Genomic DNA, 15031 nt, shown 5'->3' with positions numbered 1-15031 from the left:
GAAGAGAGAGGGAGGAAGAGAGAGAGGGAGAGGGAGAGAGATGGAGAGAGAGAGCAGGGCAGGTTGTACATCAAGGTTGGAAGAAGTGGAAATGGACAGAAAGACAGAAAAGTAGAGAGGATGGAAAATGGTGGAAAAAGAGGAAGATTGTAAAGACCGAGGGAGAAAGAGGAAGAGGAGGGACATACAGGTAAAGATGAAGAGAGAGAGAGAGAGGAGGTGGGACATAAGGAGAGAGAGAGAGAGAGAAAGAGAGAGAGAGGGATGGATGGTTAGTAACATTATGATGTTAGGAGGAAAACAGAGAGAAAAGAGGACAGCTGATGTGAGAAGTCATCCTATGCTTGTAGAAATAAGCATGATGTTCTACGTGACACATTGGAGAAAGAAAACAGAGCAGACCTTTGGTCAAATCGTATCTGCATATAACTCTTAACGACTGTTTTTTGCCTCACTTGAAGTACTTGAAGTGTTAGGTTTACTACAACTCGTGGAGTATCAGTATACTTTCATGTACTGAAAGCTGGCGTACACCTTTTCACAGTGTTTCCTTGTTGAGCTGCAGCGGAGGAAAAGTAACTCAAGCGTGGAATTTAGTAATAAAAGGACTCCAACTTTAGAAAATATCCACTCCAATTGTCTGACTACTCAGACTACTGAAGTCTTATAAGCCTCCGCTGAACGTTAGGATGCATTTTTCAGACAGAGGAAGGGATCTCTTCAGGGCAGGTATGGACAGGAGGAATGATTACAGCAACCAAGAGCTGTTTCGATGTTCATATGGGCATTTGAATATTGTTTTAAGACTGTCCTTGAAATTTAAAAGTTTATACTCCTCAAAGTAAGGTATCAAATACAGTATTGTTTCGGTATTACAGGGGACGTGTTATGCTCCTTGTAACTCCTCATAATGACATCAGATTGTACACGCACGCTCACAAATGGCGTCCATTCTGTAACCTTTGTCGCTAAGGTTGTTATTCCACGGGTTGTTAGCATTGTCGGCTCACATATTTCAGATCGAATTTTGGGCTTGAACATGTACCAATCAGAACAGAGGGGCGGGCCTTAAAGAGACAGGAGCTAAAACAGCCTGTTTCAGACAGAGGCTGAACTGAGGGGCTGCATAAAGGGACAGTACAAGATAAATAAGGAGTTTTTTTTAACTGGAAACCATACAAAAATATTCCAGTAGAGCCCCAGAATATAAATATAAACCTGGAAAATGTACGTGACACCTTTTAATATCCACAATGGTAAGATACTTCGGGCCTAATTGTGTTGAACCTTCCCATCTGGTACTCCAAGTGAGCTCAAGCAAACAGTGAGAATAATTTGCTGATACAATTTGAACCAGTTATAAAACAGATTATATGGGAAAATCATACAGTAAGAGCATCTACAAAAATTCACAACTGACTGTAAGCTCAGAATTCAGCGTTTGGTTTCCAAAATACTGTATTTTCCTTGTACATCTGACAAAAATCAGCAGTTTCCAAAACGGATATATATGAACATGATGTTGTAGGTTTGAGCTTCCTGAAGCACAAGAACATATTTAATAGATAAACTGAATGATCACCCCCCCCACACTGACTCCCACAAAGGTCCCAAAAACAGTGTCTGTAAAGCTTTCTGCAGACATCTCATCGAACTCCAAAGATTAATGACAAAACAGCTTCAATCTTTGTTGTTAGTAAAAACAATCAGCAGTATTTGAGAAGCCAAACACTTTTGATAACATCTCTCCATTAACCACAAGTGAACTACATACATACAGTATTAACTACCATCTGAGACTACAGTAGATGGTGAGAAAGCATGAGCGCTCGAAGCTGAGAAATAGAGAGAGAGAGAGAGAGAGAGCATGGAATGAAATGTCGGATGCCAAACAAGACATGTTAGACATTAATTCGCTATGTTACCGAAGGGTTTTCAGTCTACATTCAATTATCGAAATGTCACATGCTAGTGGAAATATCACACTACTTTGACATTTTTGGATATTTGTCTAAAAAGGCGTTTCAGTGACAGGTAAAGTCGATGGTGGATAAATATCCTGGGTTTTTTTTTTTTTTTTTTTTTTATGTGTGTACAGACAGAGAGGGAGAGGTAGACAGAGGGAGAGACAGGACAAACAGAAATAACACTCGTTAGAAAAACATAACGGCTACATATACTGTATCACTAACACTATCCAAGCTTGAAGGGAGCTAAAAAAAAAAAACAAGAATAAAAACAAAGATAAAAAACAATCTGGAAGTTTCAAATGAATATCTACAGTTGTTACCTGGCTGGGTAAATTTAAAATGTTACTGTTTAAAAAGGCTTCAATTAGCTGCGTGATGAGTCACGTACTGAAGCTTACAAGTTGCTAACAACTTCCTTATCATCAAAATGAATGTTGGCTACATTTGCATGTCGTCGCTAACGAGCCGTGAGGTCGATTTGTGTAAAAGCGCAAGATAAGACAACGTGCTGCTGATACAAATGTTGTGCATGTCAGCATGCAAAAGGACAAGCTCTTACTGTCTGATGAGATAACATGGGAGTGATCATAAATTATGACTGTGACGGCGCACGGAGACAACGTGCAGCACTCTGGGAAAAATAGTTTTTTTTATCTTAGTGTTGGTTTTACAGGATTTTTGAATCAATTTACTGTGACTGGAAAGAATTTAACTTAATTTTATTTAACTGGATTAACAAAAAAACAAGCATTCATTCTGGTTATTGTATCTATGAACTGTTTCTGAACACTTACTATTCATTTTTACCTTTATTGTCATATACTTAACGAGACATTTTACAGCTGAAAAGTAAACTTGTCAGTGTTCTCCACTGGTGACACTATTTCTAAATTACCTCTCGCACATTTTTTGACATTTCTGTGCCAAAATGTCAAAAAATAGCAGCCGTATACGCCACTACCAATATATCGGCAATTAACTAATATCTGCCTATATATTGGCCAGGTGGATTTATTAGCTCTAGCTCTACAATTAATGATTATAATAGATTAATAATTACTACTTTATTACTTTTTTTTAAATTCTTAGTAATTATTTAGTCTGTACAATGTAAAAAAAATAAAAAATGTCAGCACAAGATCTTTTATTTGCTACAATCAGTAATCAAAAAATGTGAAAATATCAAATTTTATGCCGACACAACACAAAGAAAAGCACCTTAATCCTGGCATTTTCAAGCTTTAACCATTAAACACTTAATATTTTTACTTTTTTTTCCTAAATGATTGATTAATGGTCTTCTATCAATCAGCTATAAATGAACTGTAATCATGTCATCTCGTATTAAGGACGACAACATTGCCAAAACTTTACAGTAAGCTTTGTGTTTTAGAGTAAGAGAGATTACCATGATACACTGACACCGTTCAATCCACGTGTATGGAAAGGCTGAAAAGGAGAGAAGGAGAGGTGAAGAAATACCTGGTACAACTCCGTTAGTGGCGATTGCACTCATCGATATCGCGGTCAACATCGTCTGAGGGGAGACAGACAGAAAGAAAGATTTTAGCCAGTTTGGAAAGTTAAGATTTTCTCAGCTTTACATCGATATTGAAAGAACCGTGTGTGAGAAATACATCAAAATACTCACACAGCAACAGCAAATGAAGACAATGCAGAGGCCCTGCAGCACCCCGGCGCTTCCCACCACCCACGTCAACCGCAGGAACAAGATCACACCGAAGATGTTCTGCAGGCACGGCAGGTAAACGCCCATAAACGTCCCCATCTGTGGCGACTGGAACCAGTAGGCGGAGGGGACAAAAAAAAAATCAAGATAGTACATCATGTTATAATGGATGTTCTCCTTTTCTTTTTTATATAAACAGATAAACCCCCCCCCTCCCTGATGCACCACACTTATGTTAATGCTTATACTGAACACACTGCTTTGCCAGACGGGACGTTAAGTAATGTTTTGGTTCGACTCTCCAATCCGTCTGTTTGGCAAATGTGTCCGATCCTGCAAAAAAGTGCAGTCAGAACAGGGTGGAAATGGGAAATTACTCCAAACCACCACGACAGACAGTCTTATCTAATTCAGCCGGCTCCTTATCAGCGAGGACTGCAGCGCCGATCAGGGTCACATCCTACTGCGCTTTCACACGCAGACACCGAGTCAAGAGGGCAACAACGGAGGATGTAATTAGTCTCGGACAAGGACTCGATGACCATTATGTTAAAAAGATGGATGAACACTTTTACACTATGTTTCTATTTATGAGTGAAGCTTTACAGCTGAAACATGTGCGCTAATAACCACATAAAAGTCATTTAATGACACATCTTACTGTTATCATGGCAAGCTCAACTTCGTACCTGTTACGCCTCAATCAAACGCACAATCACCATCTTGGTTATGACTGTATTAGTATGAGATCATTATACCTCAAGACAAAGTACATTAGAGATCATACATGTACAGTATGTGCTGTATGTGGGTCCTACAGTACATTTAATCAACTGCTGCACTCAGATTAAAGTTATAATCCTTCTGATTTTCATAGAATTGAGCCTTGTTTCTTAAACTATTTGTGACATTTTTCAGTAATAGCCATTTGAAACGTGTTTGCATTCTTTAGTTACGTCTTTAATATTGTAGTTTTCATTGTTAGTGGCGGAGTCCTTCACACTCACGAGAGATTAACAGGAAACAAGGCATGTATGTAGTCCAGCGTTATTGTTTTTAATTGTATTTCAATCAATCACACTCACTGTTTACTGTTCAGAATCCTCCGGTCGTATCGGAGCTGATCCAACATTTCCTACTGATGCTATTAAATCATTAAAAGCATCCGACCGGTGAAACACAAGAGAGGCTTTTAGTGTGAAGCAATAACAGGAGACGCTATAAATTTGTCACTGAGATAAGCGCTAACAGCCTTCGTTCATCAAAAATGTATCTAAAAAGACATGGTCATTTTCAAAAAAAAATTTTTGACAGCGCATCAGTTTTAAATACTGCAGGGAGTCTGTTAGATGAAGAAGCTGAATGTGACGTGTTGCATACCTCCATAACTCCTCCACAACAACTACCGTGACCTGTTGTTGTGCAGGAAACTACTTGTGTCATGTGCAGCAGCATGACATCAGATTGTAATCTCTCACGGCATGATGGGGGGAAAAAAAGGCTGTTTATTGACTGACTTCTTTATTAAAAACAACGTGAATTTGTTTGGCTGCGCTGTAAACACATAAACAAGTTGTTCTTCTGTTGTATTTCTGAGAAAGTGGCTGCTTGAGGAGCGTTTGCTGCCTCCAGAGATCTGAGACTGTGATTTAAATATTGGTGTGAGAACAGTTACATTTATCAATTTGAATTCTGAGGAGTTGAATCATCAATATTCTATTATATAGACACTGTGATATAGACACTGGGTGTTTTTTCTGCACATCAAAGTCCCCTGGAGAGTTTATTATAAGTCAAAAAGGTGATTAATGCACACAGAGTTTGGTATACCTTGCTGGTTTTCTTCTTCTCACCGATGCTCTCGGCCTCCTCGTGTTCCTTGGCACCCTGCGTCAGGTTGGTGTAATTTGCCAGGCGGTTGAGCAGAGAGGACACTTTTGGCCGAGTGTCCATCTCCTCCTGTGGGATGAAAAAGAAAGGGAGTGGAGATAGAAGCGGGAGGGGAAATTGACAAAGGGTAAAAATAGAGCGGACAGAGAGAAGGATGAGGTGACGAGAAGGTGAAGGAAGACAGACAAGGAGAGGTGAGGAACGAGATAGCCGGAGGATAAAGACGGGGTTGACGAGAGAGAGGGATGGAGAGCACAAAGGGAGAAAGAGTAATGGTTGAGGGCAACAGATAAGACAGAAAGAGGTAAAGTTAAGAAGAATGAAGCAGAAGAGCAGGAAATTGAGGAGAGAAAAAAAAAAAGGTTTATCGAATGAGTGGGAGAGAGAAGACGAGGCGGTTTCTAGTTTCCAACTTATCTGCCGACAACAGCCCAACGCTGGTTATTTTTGGCTCTATTTTAGCAGACAGTTTGGCAAATAAACAGCCACCATTTGGAGGTTCTGTTTTTATCCACGTATGATAATAAAAGACGAGCGTACATTTGAGGAAAGCAGCCAGCGTGGTTGTTGTGGAACATTTCTAAATTGTTATGTGCTTGAACTGGATAACGACTGTGTGTTTCGAACCTCAAATAAGGCCAAGTTTCTGTCGTAGAAGTCGTCGTCATCCACCCCGTGAGTGTTGTTGATGTAAACACTGGAGATTTTGGAGTTTCCATCACCTGGAAAAGGTGGAAGAAAAAAAAAAGGGATGATAAGACAGGAATAAGGAGAGAGAGAGAGAGAGAGGAACAAAAGGAAAGAGTGATGCAGCAGGAAATCATCTTTAATATGACAGGACACACTGGTGACAACTTTCATCATCGTCAACATAGCTCACACACACACACACACGCACACACACACGCACACACACACACACAGCTTGATGAAATGGCCACCATGTCGCCTGCTCAGTTCCGCCTAAGTCAGCACAGACCACTGCATCAGCAGCATCTGAGTCAGCAACATCACTTCCCTGCCTGCTCCGCTCAAACTGACGGCAGCAAACGGCCATAAGCAGCGTCACACTTAACACAAGGAAACTGACACATGACACACGAGTCGAGACCCAATAAGACAGAAACAAAGAGCGTCATGCGTTAAAAACACATTCAAGCAAATTGTTGCATTGCTGCGCCCTTTTTCTTAAGTGTTTCCCATCTTTCTATTGTTTAATCGGGGTGATAATAGTGAAAATTACAATTCAGGAATCAAGTCTTCTTTCTTTTTTCTTGTATCCATGTATGCAAGCGTATGTTTACTTGCTTTTATATGATACGTATGCTTGTATTTTATGTCTTTATAACTGTATTGCTCTTGCCTTTGTGAACTTTGTGTTATTTTCTGTATGAAATGTGTTGTAGTCTAGACAAGAAAACGTGTGTTCTAGCTGAAAACTGGATCTGTAGCTTTTTGCGATCTAACCGGCAATTTTTTAAACGCAACAGAAAAAACATCAGCAGGTTACACGCTAAGAAAAAAAAAAAAAAAAAAAAAAAGTCAATAGCCATGTAAAAAGAAATGCTGGCATGTGGCTGGTGGGTTGTAACTTCCCAACCTGTTCACAAGTCCTTCACATGGCCAAAAGATAGCGAGTGTGAAACTGAGTCAAAGAAAACAACTTGCTGGTTAATATTAAATGGAGCGAGCGAGGTGGGAAAAGATTAACTGACGAGCTACTCAGGTTTTTTTTTTTTGTCCTGTTAATTTGTTCTTTAAATTTAATTTGGCTGATCTTTTTACGACATTTTTCAACACATACATACTTAAAAAAAACCAAAAACAATAAAGGTGTTTTGGATAAATACAGATATAAATCAGTGCGTACACACACATTTTTGTGCGTGTCGACGAACTCGGAGATAAACACAAATACAAACGCCCCCCCGCCCCACCTTGTACGTTCAACACCCAACCTGTTGATCAGGACGGTCGAGAGTCAGACAGGCGACAACATCTCCCGACTGCTCGGACTGTCTCTGTTCAGCCAGACTGACCTGCTCCACAACACAGCTTCAACACACAAATCCCACTTTTACTGTTATTTACTGGAGAACTGTTGTAATTTGGGTGATTCTACATGGACGATTAGTCGATTAACTCATTAGTCACGTGACAGAAAATTGATTAATTGTCTTAAGAAAAAAAAAAAGAGTAATATTTCTTTGGATCCAGCTTTTCAAATGTCAATATTTTCTGGTTTACTTGGTGTTCTACGATTGTAAATTGAATTGATCTTTGTATTTGGACGAACAAATCATGACTTTTGTAGACGTCACCTTGGGTCACCGTCTTCTGATATTCTATACACTAGAGTTTATCAATTAATTGATAATCATAAACATTTTTGGAGCCCTCAATTGATGCAAACATGATGTATGACCGTAAAATAAAAAATAAAAACAATCCCTTGTGAGTTATTACCGCAGAAAGGAATCCTGTCTAGTCCTGTCCTCTGTAAATACCTCAGCTGCTCTACCGCAGCGTTCACACTCAACTTAACACACAGCTGTACATGTCTGTGTGTGTGTGTGTGTGTGTGTGTGTTTCCCTCAGGAGAAGTCCTCCACCTGAGGTTACCACGCCTGAATATGACGCCTTTTATTTTTGTGTGTGTCTGTGACCAACCAGTGAAGCAGAAAGCAGCTAGAGCCAGATGTGTGTGTGTGTAAATCTGTGGACTACAAGCTGTAAGCACATCAAATTCAATAGAAAAAACTTTATTGGTGTCAAAAATAATGGATCACAGAGCATTCGACCTTTCTGAAAACGCCGCTTCACTCCGACGGACTCCTTTCCTCTTCATCGCCTTTCCAGATCTTGATTCATTAACAGCAGCACTTTTCTTGTCAGCATGCTGGTTTTCTATTTCAGCTGCTCTGCTGTTTCTGATTTTTTTTTTGGTTTTTTTTGGAGCGGGTGATAGACAGACGGGACAGAAGAGAGGCAACGAAGTCTCTTTCTACGTTTCTCAGCCTGATCGAAACTCAAATCGGATTAACCAGCTCGATTTCTATTTATGGAAGCTTACTAACAACCAACATGGGGCATCCTTACTACTATGCAACTGCTTAAGTGGATCAGTGTTGCTAATACAGTTACAGTTATATCCCCCCTCTTGTTGAGCCTGTGAATCAGCGCAGCTATTCTTAAAACACTTTTTTGGAAAGTGAATTACCGCACATGTCCGCATGACAACCGTTTTCATCTCTCTCGTGAAGGATTTCCTGCTAATGTCGAACTAGACGTACGAACTGAATCCATATGAAAAAGGTTTCTGCTTCCAGCTTCTATTAAGTAAAAAAAACTGTAGGTGGGAAGATAACAGAGGTGGGGGGAAGTGAAACCTACACTGTGCTCACGACAGGCCTACCGCTCTCTTATTGTTCTCGCTGTGTGAAATTGAACTGTTGCTCGTTTTAACTCTCAGCTAGAAAACAACTGGGAGAGCTTTAATGACCCAGAAAGTCATGAAACACATTTAAAGAACACATTGTTAAACTTGAGCCATGCAGGAGCATAAACCTAAAAATAGACTTTTTTTTTTTTTTTTTTTTGCTTCCCATAAAACCGATATTTTGGAAGATGTCGGAAACCTTGTGAGCCTGAATATCTTTCTTGCCAACGGGAACATCTGACCGGCTCGCTGCTGGGAATTTGTAGTGTGGAGTCAGATCTCAGTGTGCCACATATTAGCTGGTCACTCCTTGATACTCCCTTCCTTTATAAATCCACAAGAATGTAGATGAACTTCTGTTTATTCCGCTATGATCCCTTCAGGACGTATTAAAAAACACAAAAGAAACACAAATTAAGTGGAGTGGACGGTGATACTTGTTGCCTAGTGGTGGAGAAATACAATAAAATAAGGAAGCAACCTAATTATTACACTGATGCTTATCATAGGTGTCATCCTGTCTTATATTAACCTAAAATGTATCATTTTCTGGGTTGATATCTCTACGATCGTGTCATAAATATAATAACTCGCATCCATTAAAGATGTTTTAAACCCATTTTCACTGATATTTATCATTGTCGCTATTTAAATGAGCCCCAAAAAAGGAATCGTATATTGATTTTTATGCCAGGTGGAGACCCAGCAGATCTGAAAACAGATCCTTCAACATAATCTCACTGCTGTTTAGGGGACATTTTTCACCATCTGCCGTCGCAGTTTGTTGCACAGATGTTAGTGGGAATCCAGATGCTGCCGCTCTGTCCGAAGGGCTTTCAAAAGTTAAGGAGGGGTCACAGGTTCACAACGTGCTTGTATCTCAGCCGATGAATCACGAGGGAGGAGTGGCCCGGCTTACGTGTCTCAAACATATGGATTAAACTGTGGGTTCACTGTATGTGTCAATCTAAGTAGTGGGATTAGATACAACAGAGCAACAGGTTTTAAAGCAGAGTAGATCTGGTTTTAATTTCTCCACACAAGAAGCGCTCCTGGCAGTGCTTTTGTCCACCATAAAAAAGTGTGAACAGGCTTTATGAGCCATTTTTAAAACATAAAAAACCTTGCCACAGTAACTACAGTAACAACACACTATTTATGTATGTGTGTGTGTGTGTGTGTGTGTGTGTGTGTGTGGACCTCACCTTGATCCACGTTGCTGTAGTCCGGCGTGTCGGCCCCTCCTCCTGCTGTAGCGGTGGTCGTCAGGCCTCCTGACCCCTCGCTGAGAGGGTCACTTCGATTGACGCTTTCTCTGGAGCCGAAGCGCACGCGGGCAGTGGAGCGGGAGCTGATGTCAGGCGATGTGTCGGACAGCCCCGGGAGGTCCTCCGCCTTAGTGGGCGTCACCGTGAACCGTACCGATGCCATGGCAACTTTCTTGGAAAAGTAGAGGAGGGAAGGAGGGGGGGGTATCGTGTGGGGATGCGGGAGAAGAGGGATGGGGGGTCACAGACTAGCTAGCGGGGCGGTGCTAACCTGAGCTAGGCTATCTCCCAGGTGATGCTGAGGTAACGGCGGCCTCTACAATTTGCTCTTTTGCAGCTGCAATTCTCCATTGAAGCGAACCGGTTGTCTGCCAGCAGGCATGTGAAAGAAACTCTGCGACAGGCCTCTCTCTGAGTGCATGTGTGTTTAAAATGTTCCAGATGTTTGATATGAAGCGGTTTTACATGTGATAGAAAGAACCACAAGTTTTAGGTCAGATATGAAGTAACCACAGAAAAAGATCAAGAGGTTGCAGAAAATCTATAAATATCCTTATAAAGATCAAGATAATTCTCTCACTGCTTTCACTCCAGTCAGCCTTATAACATCAACTTTTGTCTGAGATGGTGTTTCTGTGCTTGTAAACTGGTCTTTCTCTCTGCTCCTTTTTCAAGTAAACATAACTAAGACTGGAGATAAATATGTTTTTCTACTGATAGAACCTGTTGGTGGTCACAGCAAGAGCAGGAGACGACATGGACAAGATGAGGAAGGGAGGAGATGAGAGAAAAAATACAGCAAAAATTAGTTTATACTTCAACAACAGCCTATTCTTTTTAGATAATTTGACAGAATGCCTTAAAATGTAAGAAACCTACATGTTCAGAGAATGAAAATTAAAGGTAATTTTCAATTATTCGTGTCTGTAACAGATCTCCACGTCGTGTTTTTGGATGTTTCGGTAGCTCAGCGTGGTAACGACTGAGCAGCGTTTGTGTCATGCGTTCACTTGTGAGGAAAATCAGTTTAACAGTTTTACAATGCTTTCTCTGTAGTACCATGACATAAATTAATTCAAGCATAGAAGAAAGCTGAAAGAGGAAGCAGTGCGGCTCAGTTTTTAGGTAAAGGGTTTATTGTTAGTCTCTAGTCTGCCGCTGTGGCTCTGAATCAGAAAAACACACACTCCCAACATGCTTTTCTACGTCGTTAATTTCAACAAAAGTGAGTGTCAACTCATCCTCAATCACGCTTTGACCCACAGCTGCAACGATTAGTTGATTTATCAGTTTCTATCTATTTTGCTAATTGATTCATTGTTTTTGTCACTTTGCCTAAAATTGTCTGGTTCCAGCCTCTCAAATGAATATAATATAATACAAATGAATAGTTTCTGGTTGTTCTTCTATGACAGTAAACTGAAAATCTTTGGACTGTTGGTCGGGACAAAACAAGACATTTGAGGATGTCATCTTGAGCTTTGGGAAACAACATTTTCTGACATTTTAAAGATCAAACAACTAATCGATTCACAGAGAAATCAATCAACAGATTAATCGACAATGCAAATAACCGTTGCAGCCGTACTTTGACTAAATATTCATGGTTTCCACCTACTTCCCTTCTTGCAATTAACTGCACATTCATGTCTCTTTAGAGCTCGACAGATAAACGATCAGGCCGATGAATTGGCCGATATTAGCAGGTGTCGCAGGTATATCAGTATTGGTGTAAATGGCATCTGATAAGTGACAAGAAACAGCAGGACAGAAACTAGTTTGAGTTCATTTAGAAATAGTGTTACAAAGTTTGTTCACCAGATTGCACTGACAAGTTGATTTTTCAACTGTACAATGTCCTTTAAAATCCTTTAAAAAGAATTATTGTTGATATTTTGTGTTTTGATTTTTTTTTAAATTACTACCATCTGATTTATCTTTACAGAATAAAACATACATGTATAAAAACGCCATTATCGACTACAGACAGCCAGTATCGGTCGGGTTGTATCTCTTACAAAGATAAACTAACTGTGGAAAACTAATAGATCAATGACTGACTGAAGTATCCTCCTTCCACAACGGCATGCAGCCTCTAAATGAAGGAAGTGTAAAACAGTAACCTGTGTTAACCTCCCTGTTGGCCCGTGTGCCAAGCAGGTGCAAAGTCTTGACATGACGTTACAAGACAGGTGGGTATAGCTGAATTGTTGTTTTAGCTCAGTTCATAATTTAATTATAAAAGGAGAGAGAGAGAGAGAGAGACAGAGAGAGAGACAGAGAGAGAGAGAGCGGTTCCAACCGGTTGTGCCAGTAGCTGCTGGCTGTTTTTTCCTCTCCCTCCCTGCATGCAGAGGCATTGGGACGTTTTCCTGTTTTATAAGGCTGCTTGCTTCACACGCTTTGTCTGTCCACGTTCAGAGATGGACGAGAAAGAGAAAGCAAGGTGCACAGCGCTAAAAAGGATACTTGTCTTTCATTCTCCCTGCAGAGGGGAGAGAGAGGAAAAGGGAGGAGGGTGTGAGTTTATTTTCACAAACTTGCAGCTACGTTTTTTGCCGACTGAAAGGGGAAGCAGGAGCCTCCCTCCCTGCATGTATCGTGCAAAAAAGGTTGGGAAACACCCCAGAGAGGTTATTGGTCTAGACAAACACTTTCACACCTAACAGGCGGTCACAATAAGAGTCTCCAGTACAACTCAACCGCATGCCTTTTGCTCGAGCGAGGAGGAAATCAAACGTAACATACGACAGGGTGTAACTTCATTGTCAGTTTACACTTAAATGAATTTTTGGGAGGTTTTTTTTTTTTTTTTAACAATCCTTTCGATTTAACAACCATGCTGCATTGTTCTATTGTGGTCAATGTGGGGCAAAAATAGTAAAACATTGTGGTAGTTTACTCCACTTCTACTAAAGTATTTGTGGTTTCTTCTCTGCAGAAGACAATTTGCAGCAGTTTTTTGGTGACAATAAAACCCCAAGTTTCCACTTTCTGTCCGCTTTTCGCAATATTACAACGTGACATCGAAGTGTGGAGCGTTTTGTTCTGCTTTCTGGTATTTCAGCCTCCTATTTTTGCACCTTACAGAATTGATTTCATCTTCGGTTACACAGATATCACAATGTATAATTGTCATATTTCATAACGCATAAACAGCATATTATGATGTGTTACTGAGCCCCAGCTGGTCAAGTATTTCATTCTCTCCAGGTCTTAAAGGCTGCATTGCTGACTTTTGTTGTATAATTTTCTGAATTCAGTCTTTTACTTTCACTAAATCAACTGTTAGTGGATGTATACGTTGCCTGTTTGGCTGTCATACTACATTAAGTCACTGATACTGAGAAGTAAGGATATGACCCAGCCCTAAGCAGCGGAGGTCACACCTAGAATATAGTTAATTTAATTATTAATAAAGAGATTTTAACTCAAAATTAAGAGATAACGTCCTGTCCTCTTGTCTAGCTGTCAGCCTTTGTCGATGGGGTTCATATTAATGCAGCTGTAACCAATATGACCCACGGGCAAGGATTTACCTAAACAAACATTAGCCAATTAAGATAAATATCCTGTAATTAGTCCCAACCAGCAACAAGAGGAAAGCCCAGTTGATGCTTTGCCCAGTTCCCATCTTAAGCCAATTAAGCTAGCCATAATAATTCTGGCTTGAACCGGTCAGTAAACGCCTCTCGCTATTATAACACAGACAAAGCTGGCGTTTTAAGAAGATAACGAGCAGGTGTTGTTGTTTTAACCTTAGAGGGCTTTTTCATGACAAAAGGAATGCGGCATCTGTCTGAAGCTGCGGGCAGTTCAACGCATTTCAAACCGGCTAAAATCACAGAGGCGCGCAGTTGATTTTGAGATAAACTGGCGGAGTAATTAGCCTGTTATCGCCGGAGTTGTCTATTTGGTTTAAATTAAAGAGCGTGTTAATGAAGAGCGGCATCTGGCCGAGCACTGAGCCATCACTTCGGTAGCTGTAAGGTAGAAGTACAGGCGGGTTGTGTCGGGTGAAGCCGAAAGCTAACGTTAGCCATGCCCGCTGATAAACTGTCAACTCCGCCAAGCTCCGGCTAACTTATCTCACTGACAGCGACAAAAAGACCGCAGAAAATCTCCAAGACAAAACATTGGCAAATAAAGCGCATACCTGACTCAAGTTTCCGTTAAAAGAACGCTTCCACCATACGGTTATTTTCTGTTTCGTTTGGCTTCTCTCCCGGGTTTTCTCGGCACTTTTTTTGGTCCAACCGACCCAACAGAAAACATGCGCGAGCGACTCGCAGGTCCTATCTCCCTTGCCGTCGCTACAACGGTTTGCGCATGCGTAGTGTCGAACACAACAGTCAACGATACATGGGAAATGTAGTCCATAGGTACTATTGCGCAATTTTGGTCCAAACAGCGTTTTAGTGCTGCTATTTTAAATTTAATTATTTATTCATTCATAATTTTAATAATTTAATATACAAATATTGTTACAATAGTGACATAAATGCAATTTTGAATAGAAATACTGAGTTAAAATGGATTAATGGGACAAAATAGGGAGTGTCACAAGTTAATGTGTGCATACAGAATAAATAATGTATGAGTCCCTTTTAGTTTGCTATTAGTGTTTCCTCTCGTAGGCTCTTTAGTGACACTGGTTTATGAGTTTATAAAGATGTTTTTCTCTCCATAAAAAAGAAACAAATTATTAATCTGAAAGCTTTCTCTGCAGTTTGCTACACCAGAAATCCATTTTATATTCCATTAAAACGCATCT

General features: G+C 40.3%; 1 protein-coding gene across 2 annotated transcripts in view; it reads right to left on the bottom strand.

Annotated features, from left to right (window-relative positions):
• Positions 1-14564, bottom strand: part of LOC122973195 (solute carrier family 12 member 6-like) — a 28379-nt gene extending 13815 nt beyond the window's left edge. For both annotated transcript variants that reach the window (XM_044340525.1, XM_044340527.1), the window contains exons 1-6: positions 14414-14564; positions 10195-10980; positions 6178-6272; positions 5491-5619; positions 3622-3768; positions 3453-3507 (exon numbers count right to left, since the gene is read on the bottom strand). In XM_044340525.1, coding sequence (XP_044196460.1) covers positions 3453-3507; positions 3622-3768; positions 5491-5619; positions 6178-6272; positions 10195-10420 — 652 coding nt within the window. In that variant the 5' untranslated portion in view covers positions 10421-10980; positions 14414-14564. The remainder of the gene's footprint in view (positions 1-3452; positions 3508-3621; positions 3769-5490; positions 5620-6177; positions 6273-10194; positions 10981-14413) is intronic.
• Positions 14565-15031: the final 467 nt, after the last annotated feature.

The sequence above is a fragment of the Thunnus albacares genome, chromosome 22 (assembly GCF_914725855.1).
Source record: "Thunnus albacares chromosome 22, fThuAlb1.1, whole genome shotgun sequence".
In the NCBI taxonomy this organism is placed as follows: domain Eukaryota; kingdom Metazoa; phylum Chordata; class Actinopteri; order Scombriformes; family Scombridae; genus Thunnus; species Thunnus albacares.
Note: the sequence above shows the minus strand (reverse complement) of the source record. Positions and strands in the feature narration are given on the sequence as shown.